This window comes from Setaria italica, chromosome VII (assembly GCF_000263155.2).
Source record: "Setaria italica strain Yugu1 chromosome VII, Setaria_italica_v2.0, whole genome shotgun sequence".
NCBI classification, from domain to species: domain Eukaryota; kingdom Viridiplantae; phylum Streptophyta; class Magnoliopsida; order Poales; family Poaceae; genus Setaria; species Setaria italica.
This window is the reverse complement of record NC_028456.1, coordinates 29451755-29465932: the sequence shown is the minus strand read 5'-3', so window position 1 is coordinate 29465932 and position 14178 is coordinate 29451755. Positions and strand designations below refer to the sequence as shown.

General features: G+C 45.7%; 2 protein-coding genes across 3 annotated transcripts; both read right to left on the bottom strand.

Annotated features, from left to right (window-relative positions):
- Positions 1–370: 370 nt before the first annotated feature.
- LOC101759810 (nuclear pore complex protein NUP88) lies at positions 371–7514 on the bottom strand. Of its 2 annotated transcripts, XM_004976689.4 has the most exons (10): positions 7007–7514; positions 5885–6036; positions 4582–4704; positions 4259–4403; positions 3724–3785; positions 3283–3496; positions 1617–2531; positions 1148–1397; positions 793–1061; positions 371–720 (listed from the first exon to the last, which is right to left on the bottom strand). In XM_004976689.4, the coding sequence occupies exons 1-9, from the start codon at positions 7433–7435 to the stop codon at positions 793–795; spliced, it is 2559 nt and encodes an 852-aa protein (XP_004976746.2). In that variant the 5' UTR covers positions 7436–7514; the 3' UTR covers positions 371–720. The 2 variants fall into 2 exon arrangements, with proteins under 2 accessions (XP_004976746.2, XP_014661073.1); XM_014805587.2 differs by having other exon boundaries at positions 371–1061.
- A 4291-nt stretch (positions 7515–11805) lies between these two features.
- Positions 11806–12823, bottom strand: LOC101759405 (auxin-responsive protein SAUR50). Its single transcript, XM_004976688.3, has one exon. The coding sequence runs from the start codon at positions 12768–12770 to the stop codon at positions 12246–12248; it is 525 nt and encodes a 174-aa protein (XP_004976745.1). The 5' UTR covers positions 12771–12823; the 3' UTR covers positions 11806–12245.
- Positions 12824–14178: the final 1355 nt, after the last annotated feature.

Genomic DNA, 14178 nt, shown 5'->3' with positions numbered 1-14178 from the left:
CCAAAACCAAACTTTCCTTCTGGTTTTTGTCGCAAACATCACGGAAGGGACGGATCAGAAGTTCAGTACTAAACCTTGTGCGGGAAATTACAGCAGAAATCAGCACGAGTGTGTACTCTTTTTCTTCCTTTACAAGCTCAAAATATGCATGCATACGTGATTGCACCTCCCTCACTATTTGTTGTGATGCACCACCGGACACCACACCGGTTTAGACGCTCATCTCATGTGGTAGCACGATCTAGACTATTCCCCACTAAAAAGGCTTAACGTGAACAAGCAGGCGTACGCCGGCCATACGAAACACACGCTAGTACCAGGGCGAGCCGGCAACCGAACCTCATCCAATGCCAGTCAATGCTCTCGGTCGTCGAGGTGAACCCCCTTTTCAATCACCGATCATCTAATCTGTACCCACTGGACTACACACAAAACACGGATTAGCAGTTTGCAACTCCGTAATGTTAAGGTTGTACGAGAAATACACGATGGCCCAAACTGGCAGAATGCAAGAACTACACGGGATTAGTTTAGTTACATCACCCAGATACCCAATTGCAGAGCTAACTGCTTGACACTTCGCATCGTGTGCAGCCTTCCCTTGAAAAGTTTAACCAAAAGTTGCTGCTGCATTCAGTGAAGTTCACAGGACCACCAGACCTTCGCCACATAAAGTGTGATAGCAAACTGTCTCTATGAAATTCACATATGGGCCAAGACCTGCCAACCATAAGATTGTTAGTCTTGTGCCCAACAACTACATTTTTTTGCCTTCGGACAACAGCATATCACCTATTGCTCCTTGTTCTTGAGTTCATGATCAATTAGCCGCAACTTCAGATTGTTTTCTTCGTTGAGGATCGAGAGCTTCTCGAGCGAAGATTTCAGCAGCGACATCTGGGATTCAGAAATATGGCTTCGTCCCGCCTTCGGAGCCTGCCACAGTATCACTCCTGTGCCAGCTGTACCTCCCACGGGCTGCTGAGCAAACCGCTTCATCCTCGCGCTCAGGGCAGCAATAGAAGAACGCAAAGCATCCAGCTCCACATCTGCAAATCTATCTGCAAAAAGTTTTAGCGGATACAAATTCTGTTAGCACATGAGACTGCAGGAAAAGAATGTGAGGTCAGCTAACACATGTACAGACCTAGCTGTGCCTTGAACTCCTGCTCTGCCTGAGATAATGGTTTCTTATTTGCAGCAGGAAGCATCTTGAAGCTATCTATCCGCTTCTCCAACAGTTCGTACACCTTGAAGGCCCGATCTATCCTCTTGTTAATGTCTTGGTCTTTGGTTTCTATGGATAGAAGTGATTTCTTCACTGCTTCTAAGCGTTTCTGTTTGTCTTCAAGTTCTGTCTTCACATAGTCTGCATGCTCCTTGAGCTCAATGAAGACCTAATTATCATCAAACTCTTGATCAGCGTATTTTCCTTTCATCCCTTCATTTATTATTATCTAATCAGTAATGATGTTAACAATTTCAGGTATCTGCAGAACTGAGTGATTGCATACTTGCAGTTGTCCACCAACAATAGCAAATAGTGTTTTATGGTCTGAAAAATATGCAAATATGATAAGGACTGCCTACAAAACATCATGGTAAAAATTCCGTACCTTGTGTCCGTATTCCACATAGTACTCGTGGAAGACCTTAATATAGTGATGAAGCGTGGATTTTCCTTCAATAGAGTCAGGGGTCAATGACTTCAGGCTTGACGAAGATGGAAGTATGGGTGGGTCTGGACCAGCAATAAGCTCCTTGCTGATCATTCCAGTTGCAGGAGGCTCCACATCCTTAATACTCTTGCTATCTATGTCAAGCTGAAGAGGTGTAGGTTCCTTCCAACCCTTCATCTCCACCACAAAGCACTCACCCAGGCATGTGATGCCAACTAACTGTACGTGACCATATGCATCAGCTATGGTAACAAATCCACAAAGGAAAGGAGAACTTGTTTCACTATTGCCTGTAGTGAGGATAGGATGCACGGAGGGTGGTGTTGAAGCCATTTCAGGGTATGAAAATGGTAGGAAGTGCAGCGTGACCATGTCAAGGCCCCCACCATGAGCACAATAAAATCTCTCTGGAACAAGGGGATCTAGAAACAGGGACAAAGAGCTATCACTAGGAGTTTTTGGTAGCGCTAAATCCACAATTGCAAGCCTTAGCAAAGGAGGAGAGTGCCCCATCCAAACGGCTTCTATGTTGCTCTTCACATTTGATCCCATACTGGATGGTCGATGCGATCTCAAGGCTAACGGATCTTGTGAATTGGAGTCACATATCATGGCAACACTCTTTATTTTTCCATGTGAATCGACATTAAGGCGAGTAGGAATCCCAATGTTCCACTGTGGTTGAATTTCATCAGCAAGTGCATCAACCTGGAGCTGTCCACTACCCCAGGCAGTCACGAGAACTGAATCTTTGCCAGCAGAACTGTACATAAAACCTACAGCTTTGCCTTCACAAGTGCTAGTCTTGCCTTCAGATTCATTGTTTTCCTCACAAACCCTACAAAGAGGCCCCTGCATGGATGCTCAACTGGATCAATGTACAATAGCAATTTGAATTTGGAATGTCAAATAAATGAAGGAACACTCCCCAAGCAGTTCACTTATCCAATTGATGATATTTTGTAACTTTCTTTTCAAAAGATTGTAAATTTTGTGCAAGATAATAATAATGAAATAGATAAATGGCAATCAGAGATAAGTTATTTAGTAGACAACTGTTCTTGTTCCTTGAAACATCAAGCTTATAATAGATTAACTTATAGAGGACGCTTTACCTATTGAAAGTAAGGTAACCTTCTAATATTTCAGTTCCTTTTCTTCATACATAAACACTGTGAACCGCCCCCAAAAGTGTGGATTATTAATTTATTGTATACTAGTAAACATTCTATTCTCTTTTATTTTCCGCAAAACTGGTTTTGGAACATAGCCATCCACTTCTTTCCCTAAAAAAGTATTTGCTTGATGCTACACTGACCAACTATATGCAATAATGTAGTACGAGGACAAGTTACAAATCTAGCCACCCCACACCCCGACATACGATAAAAGTAACTAAAAAGGTAAGAGAAATATCAGCCTGTATTCCAATATCAAAATGAGCAGCACCACTTTACTATACTGCTCCATTGGGAAGTCATTTAGTTATATAAGCAGACTCTCAGTGTTTTGAGTGTTATTTTGTAATAAACAGACACTCACCGATTGCTGCATAGCACAAGGTCTCAGACAAATATATCATAAAATCGAAGTACAAGCAGACCTGTAAAGTTAGAGAATCATCTACAGGCGCATATGGATGAGCTTTTGACATCAGCAAACTGGTTTCTGTTGATTGATGTAACAAGTCAGGAAATGTTGCCTCCAACCAAGCTATGGCCAAATGTGAGTTAGTGACAACATTTGGATTTGAAGATTTCAATCCAAATGCATTAACATCTTCATATATTTCTTGGATATGTTTCTTGCTATAATCACTGCATCATAGAAAAACAAATCTCAAAAATAAAGACAAACCTGCAGATAGAGAAAGACATTGTGGATTTAAGTAACATTGAGGCATTAAATTTCGATTTACTGGTCTAACAGATGCCTTTTGCAAAATAAAAAATCTAAGAATTTGTAGCTTCAACAATGTCAGGCAGTGTAGAAAAATTAAAATAATCCAATAATTAAACACAAAGAACTAAAGAAGTCATATTACCTTCCAAATGGAACAACAGGACAGAGCACAAAAATTGAACCATCACTGAATAAGATGAAAACCTGCATATGTGAAATCAAGCAGAAGAATAAGCCATCCAACACAAAATTAAATGGTAACTATAAAGAGTGGCATGTCTAAATGTTAACTTCAAACTAAATTTGATAGCCGCCACCATGCCATGTATTCCTGTAACTCAGTTATGACTTACTGCAGGAGTAGATCCCACAGGGAAAAAATTATATGTGCAGTGTGGACACACAAACAAACAAAAAAAATAGCATGTCATTTCCATGTTCATTGTACAAAGATGTCACTAGTGCAAATTGTGGAGATTATATAACAAGTAAATTGCCCTAAGGATGATTTGAACAAGTGCATAATCTTCATTGCTAATTATCATAATAATCCAGATGAATAAAAAAAATCAATTCTGATTTTTTTTCTTCTTGATACCTAATATAGATGATACAACTAATTCAGTTTTTCTAGAGGACTTTTATAAGATCTAGATAAGCTTATTTATGTAACATACCGAAAATCTATCCCATAGATGATCACTCCCATAAGAGAATGCCACTGGACAAATCGCCGAAGCATTCTGACATTTCCCAGGTAGTATTGGCTGCAAATAAAATTCCTGCTCTGGCTGCTCTAAATCGGATGACAGATCAAATAGCCTGCAGAACGATTTATTGATTTTCAATCAAAGGATTATAAAGAAAAATATAAGAACTGGTGTGAGACATGCTTCTCATCTTTCTCAGTCACTCCGACTGTAATAAACTGAAGACAAAGAAGCTTATACAGTAATCGAATGGCATTTGTCCACATAGAACCAAATTTCGTTTAGCATACCTGAAAACAGCATCTGATGTCAAAACTGCAAAATGGTTGTTGCTAAAAGGATGCCAAGATGCCTGCAGAACTTTTATGCCGTCACTGTTACTGGGTAGGATCTGAGAAGCAACTGGTGCAGTCCTGTTGTGAATTTCAAATATATAAGTCGAATGTAGGAAAGAAAATGTTCTAGTAAAATAAAGACAAAAAACAAGCTATGAGATAGATAAACAGCTCATTAATCTATGGGAACGTATCTGGTGCAAACCAGATACCCCATGCAACCTTGGAAACTCTGAATCAAGGCCACAAGATGCTAATCCAATTGATAGGGTTAGAGATGGGGTTATTTTGCACTTAATCGCCTGCCGGCCAGCAATGCAAAATTGGTTTTTTTGCGAATCCCCCCTGCCCCTTCCATCCAAACCCCTATGCGGACCCATCCAGGGACGCCGGCGGCGGCGGCACTGTTCGCCCCTTCGCCGCCGACCGTGGCCCTCCGCCAGCCTGGTAAGGGCGCCGCCACCCGTGGCCCTCCGCCGGCCTGGTGATGGTGAGCTCGCGCACCAGATGTCCGTGTTCAAGGCCAACCTCCGCTGCGCGCGGAGCCACCAGCGGCTCAACCCCACGGCCGTCCACGAGGTCACCCAGTTCTCCGACCTCACCCCCGACGAGTTTCGCCGCCAGTTCCTCAGCCTCCGCCGCTCCTCCGCTCGGGACCTGCTCAAGGGGTCGGCGGCGCACCAGGCGCCCATCCTCCCGACCGACTTCGACTGGCGCGAGGACGGGCCATGGGCGGCGGCGCTCTCACCAGGCCGGTGGAAGGCCACGAGCGGCAGCGAATCGCCAACACGGGGCGGCGGCGGCGGCGTCCCTAGATAGGTCCGCAGGGGGGTTTGGATGGAAGGGGCGGGGGGATTCGCAAAAAACCAATTTTGCATTGCTGGCCGGCAGGCGGTTAAGTGCAAAATAACCCCATCTCTAACCCTATCCATTGGATTAGCATCTTGTAGCCTTGATTCAGAGTTTCCAAGGTTGCACGGGGTATCTGGTTTGCACCAGATATGTTCCCTTAATCTATAGTGTAGATGGATGCAAGCTTTTGGGGCACCTTCTTCAGTAATTAATAATCTAATTATAACAATATCAAGTTGAAAAATGATCTTCAGGTGCATGAACAATGGAATGCTGGGGGAAATTTTTTTCAATTGATTTTGTTACAATATTAGCTTTGCAACTTACACAGTGGTAACAGTCAGGAAATGAAGGAACAAGTGAATGAAGTCAGTATGTGATAAAGCAGTATGGAGCAGCTATATACCTGCATATGATTGTATCACCGTCTTCAGACACCCTCTCATGTACGTACAGGACACTAAGATGATGTGATCCAACAAGTAGCAGTGATGAACCATCAGTGTTAAGTGATACATGAGTGACCACGTAACCAAGATCAGTCTCTGGCATCAAAATCTGTACAGCAAAAGTAATAACTCAGAATGAAGTACCATGGAATATGACATCCGTAACAAACCAACGCACTAGTGTTGCGACTTATAAAAGATTTCTGCTCCTGGAGTACAAGCATAGCACATTGTTTTTTTCTAATTCAATTATGACAGAATTTCATGCACAAAACTGAGGTCAGGTGAAGTGATACTGCAAAGAACAAAATCAGGTGGGTAGAATTAAAAGTGTCATTAAACGTCAAAATATTAAATAAGAACCACCACCTTCAAAAAGAATCATATCACTCTGAGGGAAGGAATTCTCGCTCCCACAGGGAATATGACCCATTCACTATTGTGAGGAAGGAATCAGATAATTTCTTTGCAGAAGTAATAGGGATGAGGATGTCTGCTGCTTCTATGTTCCCGCCAAATCACCAGAAGATAGAAACATGCAGCTAAGATGTTGCGCGACTGCAGTCTCATGTGTAGAAGCTGGTCTTGTATGCTAGGGATTGCATACTAACATGTTTGAATAACATGCTCAACAGAATGGGAAGAGGGAGACAGGCCCCCTAAAACTAGATGGGAACAGAGATTGGAAGGAACTCTTGCCTCTTCTAGTCCTTCCCATCCTGTCAAACATGGTGCTAAAAACAAGCTTCCCATTTCTAGAAATTAGACAGTACAAGCCACCACACAAGTTGTACAGCTGCTACCTGCACTCTAATTCCACTTGCAGCACTAACAATCCCAATGTGCACACAGTTCCACAGCACCTCGGCAACAGAAGCTTCACTGGCAAATTTAGTATCAAGGTACTCTGAAAATTTTAGTATTAAGGTGGAAGCGAATTGCATATTGAGGTCGTCACTACAGCGAATTCTCAAACATAAGCTCCTACCGGATCGAACTTACGGAGAGAACAGAAGCGATCCCAAGCGTTTTCACATGGCCCTAGAAGAAAAGCGCAAACACAAGGGGAAACACCTCACCTCGGAAGGGACGGCGGCTTCCACGGCGACCTCCTCCCCATCATTCTCCGCCTCCGGGTCCCTAATCCGCACGCCTATCCGGTGGGCGCCGCACGCCGAAGGGTCCCACGCGTACAGCCGCGACGCTGTGGCGTCCCACGCGGCGCCGCCACCGCCGCCCTCGCCGTCGCGTCTGGAGAAGGCGGGGTGGGAGGACAGCGGCACCCACTGCGCCGGCGTGTAGGACCGCTTCGGCGTGGAGCGCAGCTTCGGTCTCGAGGAGGTGGCGGCGGAGGTCGAAGCGGATGAGGGGGTGAGCGCGAGGGACGGGGACGGCGAGTGGCGGCCACGGCGGCGGGAGGGCGGGGTCGCCGGTGCCGGCGAGTGGCGGATGGGAGGTGGAGACTCCGGGGGCGAGGACGGCGGCGGCGGCGCGGTGATGCGAGTCATCGGCGGCGACGAGGACAAGTGCTGAAGTGCAGTGGAACGGTCGAGGCAAAGGGTTTTGGGCTCGATTCGAGGTCTCGAGCGACTCCGACAACGGAACGAGACCGAAGAAGAAAGAACAAAAAGGCCACACAACACAACAAAACCCAAGTTCCGTGATGGGCCCATCAATAAACGCCCGAGCCAACAACGTGGGCCCATTGAGAAACTCAGCCCAAATAGAGAATAGCGCACCGCTGCACAACAATGTCAACAAAGGGAAGCACGACAGCAACGAAGAAAAATCATCTATAAAAAGCAACGAAGAAAAATGGAAACGAAAGCAGGGTTGACATTCCAAACTAAGCAGCAGCGTGCCAGCGTCAGCGCCTTTTCAAACAACAGCTCCTTACCATTTCGCTTTCGTCACCATCATGACATCGACGGGAGTAGATGATGCGATGATGGCACCTCAATTTGCTAAAAACAGATGGTGTGAATGAAAAGGTTCATATGCTTCGATGCTCGCTTTTGCACTTTGAATGAATCCGATTCCTGCATGCAGTAGGGCCAACCACTTTACTGAACATTTTTGAATGGCTTCTCTGCCTGCTTATTTCTGGACAAATGTGATTACTCAAAGGATCCTTATGGCAGCTAGCACCGAAGACAGCAAAACGTGGAGCCGAAGCCTTTGGCGTACCGCCGTCACGTGGATGGCATGGACGCAATGTCTGAATCCATGTGTGCTCATGAGTTGATGCAGCTGCGAACGAACTGCAGATCTTTCAGTGATTCATCTGTCTCGTTGTTAGGTCAGTCTGAAGCTGTGATTCTGATAGCGTATCATATGCAGTCATCTTATCTGCACTGAAGAAACCTCGCCCCTGGATAAACGGCTCAGACTGCACAATTTCATCTGTTGCATTGGTGTAGTTAGGCTACAGGATTTAGGCAGCAAGATGAGCTCAGATCGTGCCACGTGAATGATATCAGTACTAAGTGATGCATGCTGGTAGCTCTCTTCAGTATAGGAAGACATTGGAGCAATTTGCCGTCATGATCAATACTTCTCTTCCGCTTTCAGAGATATAGTAGGCATGCCGAACAGGTTCTGAAAGAAACATTGATATCTTCTCACATGATAAGTATCAGGATTAAGCCTTCTTATACTTCATTGCACACGAAACTTGGGACAAAATGTGGAGAGGATTTAGGTCATGTGCTTCCATATCTTCTCTCTTTGGTACAACCAACGTGCCTCTTCTCTTCACTTGTAGCATCTGTCTGCAGTTCTCTTGTGCAAGCAGCAACTCAGGCACACATACTCCGACACGATTTCGAAACAAAGCACCAGCAAAAATCTTCTCCATATCTCATCACATGCGAATAAACAACAACAACTTGCATAAGCTTCTCATGCTTCTGTGTCATCGGCAGTTGCAAACAGCAGCACATGAACAAGATCTCCCTGGCCATCCATCAGTAGGGCACAGCAAGTAATGCGAGCTGTGTGTTGCCTTCAAATGGAGGTGCCTTGTCACATGTCCTTGCATGGCAAACTCATTTCGTTCACGCTCCGATGTTTGCGATAAATGAAACCGATCCGAATTATTGTTTCAGCCGAATAACTGTCATCACTCATCAGTAGGCCAGGAGCAGTGAGCACGGTGGTTGTTTGTTGCTGCTAACTTGATGTGGCCAACTTGTTTGTATTGTTATGCTACAATCCTACAACCAGAAACTTCATTCAGGGCTTCAGGCAGATGAAGGAAGATGATCATTTGCCTGTCAATTGAAGACAGTGATCCACCGTTCTTTACCTTCAATTAACTATTAACAGCAGCTGAAAACAACCAAATGTGCAGTCTAACTTCAAGCTTTGAATTCTTCAGTAATACTTCTTTAGTTAAGATGCAAAGTTGACTCAAGCTTCCTTTGTGTTCCATTCAGTAATACTTCTTTAGTTCCATGATAAGCCATACGACTTGAGCAATTGTTGCTTTCATCACTCTATTGGAAAATTCTGCACCTTACATGTGAAATAAAAAGAGGTCTATTTCACACGTCACTGATGTCTCACAATTCAGCCTTATTTTCAATGTTAATACTTTCTTCTGCGGAAGGAACAAAAAAAACACTTTTTCAATCACCTGCAATACCGTATTCCCCATAGCAAAGTTTTTATTCTGCTCTTATTTCCTTATCAGCATACTCAACGGCAGCTGGAGGAGATTAGTCAGTATCCTACTGTCTATGATTGCATAGGCCAGTTCTCCTCATCGGCAGTCGCGTGAATCCCACATGCGGCGACCCGGCTGCCGAGGAACAAGCAGCGGCAGCCGGCAACCACTGGTAGTTTGCGACGCAATGTGCTGCTCGTGCCTTGGTAACAGCAATTCAATGGATCCGTGGGATCCAACGCAGATGCAGTGCAGTGCAGGTACTGGAGCCGCATCAGAAGGACCGTCCTTGCAGGTACTTGACTTGGCAATGGCTGGCAACCCATCGATGCCCATAAAACTAATCCGCCACCCCAACCTACGGGGACGACGACAATCTCCATGACTTGCTTGGCACTTCGCAACGTGCAGGGCACATGCCCAGCTCACATGGCTGGCTCTTGCGGTTTGAGAGGCTCATTAGCTCATGGGGATTGGCATGAAATCCAAGGAAGAGTTCAGATGTGCAACGGTTGAAAATGGTGGCAGTTCTTTTTTCAGAACCGGATAAGATAAAGTTTTTACATTGCAGTTGTCAACAGTCTGAATGTTCAGAACTGTCAATCTCAGCTTCCAGCCTTGATAACTGACCAGCTCAAGCCATTCCTTCCAGAGGGTGAAATCCACTTGATCACTGATATTTGTGTGTAAAGAGTGCAGAAGTCGAAGGCCAAGTTCTTGACAACCGGCCATCCGTTCACAATTTCGTATCCTTGTCACTGGATAATTGAGTTGGACTGAAGCTTCTGAAGCTTTCAAAATAAAGAAGTTGCATAATTGGGTTGGACTTCAGGGGATCGGCATCTACGCTTCTCGGGCGTAACAATCTTGTGCTCCTAACCGGAAATTCAACGTAGGCATAGTAGACCTCCGGCGAGGTGCAGCATGCGTTTGCATTGGGAGGCGAAGCTGCGGCACCTTATCGAGATGAATTGTTGGACCAGCTGATGGACCTTTTTGAGCGAAGAAGATATAAGGTCGGCGAGCGATCAGGGGTGTGAAGCCACTTTTCTTGGAGTAATATGGAGGTCTCTTCTACTTCAAGGACTAATTTTCTCCCCACATTTATTGAAAATGTACTGATAAGATGACAGATGAAATCATTAGGCTGTTCCTTTTAATTGAGAAAAAGGCACTCCACTTTTCCTTTGCGTTCAAGCCAACGCTAAAGCGGAAAACAGCAGAAAAAACATTGACCTGAAAAGAAGGAAAAATTAGTACAGATCTCTCAAGGATAATGTGGATTAGATCATTAGAGAGAACTTGCACCGCCTAAGATGAGAAAAATCAAAGAAGCAACAGCAACAAAATGGAGGTTTAAAAAAAATATAAGGTTTAAAAAGAACTGCAACGAAATGGAAAGCTCAGATAACCATGAAGCTCTGAGAACTGAAGATATTGTGCCAAACTTTTTTCTTGAAGACACAATGAAAACCCAAACCACGAAATATACAGAACAGGATGTAGCAAACGGGCGCCAAATCTGAATTTCATCAGGAATATGTAGGCTCGATGGATTTAGTAGAGAGGAGCTGAACAGACTCAGGTGTTGATTCCCCGCTCGTTCATCAGTAAACTTAGCTGTTGATTGGGAACAAAGTGCACCGGTGCATTCTCTAGAATCACTGACCTTTTTCAGAAATTCGAAGGTTGCGTTGTCCCTGCAGTTCTTCCACGACCTTTTTCAGAAATTCGAAAGTTGCATTATCCCTGCAGTTCTTCCACCAAACGATTGGCTGTCAATTTGCAGGGTATCAGTATCCGAGCTTGTTGCTTGTTCCTTCGTTCAGGTAAGTCTTGATCAATGCTTACCACATACTTTGCGTCGTTGCCCTCATGAGGAGTACTCACTCCCTCCATCTCAAATATAAGGCATTTGACCAACGATTACTCTATTAGAATATTAACTTGTGTGATCCAAAATTGATGTTATTAGATTTGTATTCAAAAGTACCCAATTAGTAATTATGATTGTAATTCCGCATCATATAAATGATATATATTAATATAAAGCAATTGTAGGTCAAAGTCTTGTCCTACCGAAACAAAATACTATTTTGAGATGGAGGAAGTATTAGTCAAAAGGCTCTCCTCTGAACAAAAAATAACAATAATCGTGATTGCTTTTAATTACAACTGATATTACAGCCTCTGATCAAACTATACCACAAGTTAATTCTTAAGTTGCAACCATTTCATTATAATAGTACACAAATGTCCTGATGAAGTACAAGTACAATGCAGTATGCGCAACTAGTCAAGATTCTCTATAAACAACCGTGATGCACTGCATAAAGATAAAAGGGCAATTACTGCAAATCAAGGGTGATGAAAGGACAAAAAAAAAATCGAATCTTTCAGTTAGGGGTAGTTCCTACTCATTGCCTTTCAACAGAACACAGAAAAATCCTTCGTTCCAATCAATCTTTCGATAGTCCAGTTGCATCCATGATGGTTCAGCTCAACAGAGATAAAATCTGGCAGTAACTCTAATCCGCGGGGGGAGATACTATCGATTCATCCCTCACCACACCACGCTTACAAAACACAAGAAGAATGTAAAAGAAAAAACAGAACATTTTCTTTTGTTTTGCTTCGTTATTAGGCTCCACCTATCTGCAGAGCGGGTTGTTGGGCGTGCCGCGTCCGACCTCGTCGGCGGCGTACTCGACGCTGCAGTAGCAGAAGGCGGCGTCCTTCTTGTTCTTCTCGACGGCCTTGAGGATGGTCTCGAAGACGGGGACCTCGCAGGGGATGCGGAGCACGCCCTCCTGCTGGAACCCGAACTCCTCCTCGGCCTCCCGCAGCAGCGCCGCGAAGGCGCGGTGCTTGAGGTACTCCATTGGGATCACGAACCGCTGCATCGCGGGGCCCACGCACACCGCCAGGTGGCCCTTGGGCGGCGGCGGCGGGGAGCCCGAGGGCGGGCTGTCCGTGAAGGACAGGGTCCGCTTCAGGAACTTCTTGGCCTTGCTCTCGCCGGCATTGCCGCCGCCGTTGGCATCGGCGCCGGAGCCGGCGGTGGGCGAGCCGGGGTGCTTGGGGGCGACCGAGAGCTTGCGCCACTTCTTGAGCATCTGCTGCATGCGCACGATCTCGGTGATCTTGTTCGACTTCTTTGCGCCGGACTGCTCCATTTCCGCTTCTTCTTCTCTTGGCTACGAACAGGGGGGGGGGGGGGGGGGGGGACGGAAATTATGGTGGGTCTTGGGGGCGTTTCCAACGGGTTCCGTTGTGATGCTGTGGTTGTGGAGCTCTGCGGCGCCGATGGAGGTGGGGATTTAAAGGAAGGAGTGGGGTGGTGGGCCCCAGTTGAGGCTCTTCCTCCGGTGGGTCCCACCTTGTATTTTTTTTCTTTGTGATTTCCTCGCTCTGTCGATTAATGAATGAAGTTGAGGTTTCTGCGTACGTAAAGAGAATGCCAGTCCGGGGAATCTGAATAGGCTTCTCGTGGCTATGCCATCTAGGGCAAAATGCGGCCTTTGGTGTCAGTCCGGGCAATGTGCAAGCTTATCTGAAAGTTTGTTGCGTTTCTGTCGAGGAGCCCAAGCACCGTCGGCGGTTCAGATCCAGGGAAAACGGATCGAAAACCGCTGCAAATCTACCGTCAGTCACCTGAGCTCAAATATTCAGTCAAACGAAGCGTTTGCCGTTCTGCTGCAGAGCTTACCCTTACCATCTCCAACAAGCCTTTGCTTCGAAAACCACCAGTTGACCAAATTTTCTAGCCTCTGCTGCAGATCCACAGCAGCTCGCCGGTGTCAGAGCCTCTGCGCTTTGGGCGGCCAGGAATCCAGCGAGGCCTGCATGCGTGTCTAGGGGCTCCATATGACTGGCCATCTTCTTCCTCCTCTGGATTTGCTGCTGGATGTACGGTGTACGCATTGAGAGAGAGAGAGAGAGAGAGAGAGAGAGAGAGAGAGAGAGAGAGAGAGAGAGAGAGAGAGAGAGAGATCAGAAGAACATGCATGGCAGGTGATCGAAGGCATTAGCAACATGTGATGAGCACACTGAATAATGCACCCGCCAAGCACTATACTAGCACTAATTTTCTGAGCTTAGCCAGCCAGCTGCCTGTGATTGCCCTAATCATTTTGGCGGTTGGCAATGGCACAGCATTGACTTGGATACATTAATCTGCCCGGCCTTCAGATTTCGGGATCTACGGCGTCGCCCTTCTCCTGCACCGGCGCTACTGATCGTGTTGTCCTGTACGAACGTACCACATGATGGCTGTGTTTTTTAGTCTGATGCTTAAGCAAAGTCTAAACACCGCCACTGCGGTGGTTAAACGCGGGGGCAAGTGTCTCATGGCAAGGTGTTCGTTGCATCGTCTTCGTCGTCTCTGCAGGAGTTGCTGGTGATTGATTTTATTCGTATAAGGGTGAGGTTGATGATCATTATTTGGTTGGTAAGATTGATGGATTATTACTTGGGATCACGACGGGGAAACCGAACCGGCAGGAAGAGACCAATCATTTTGGTTTGGTCAGTGTAGCGGCGGATTCCCTTTCACCTTTCTTGCATCGCTAGTCTCTGCTCTGA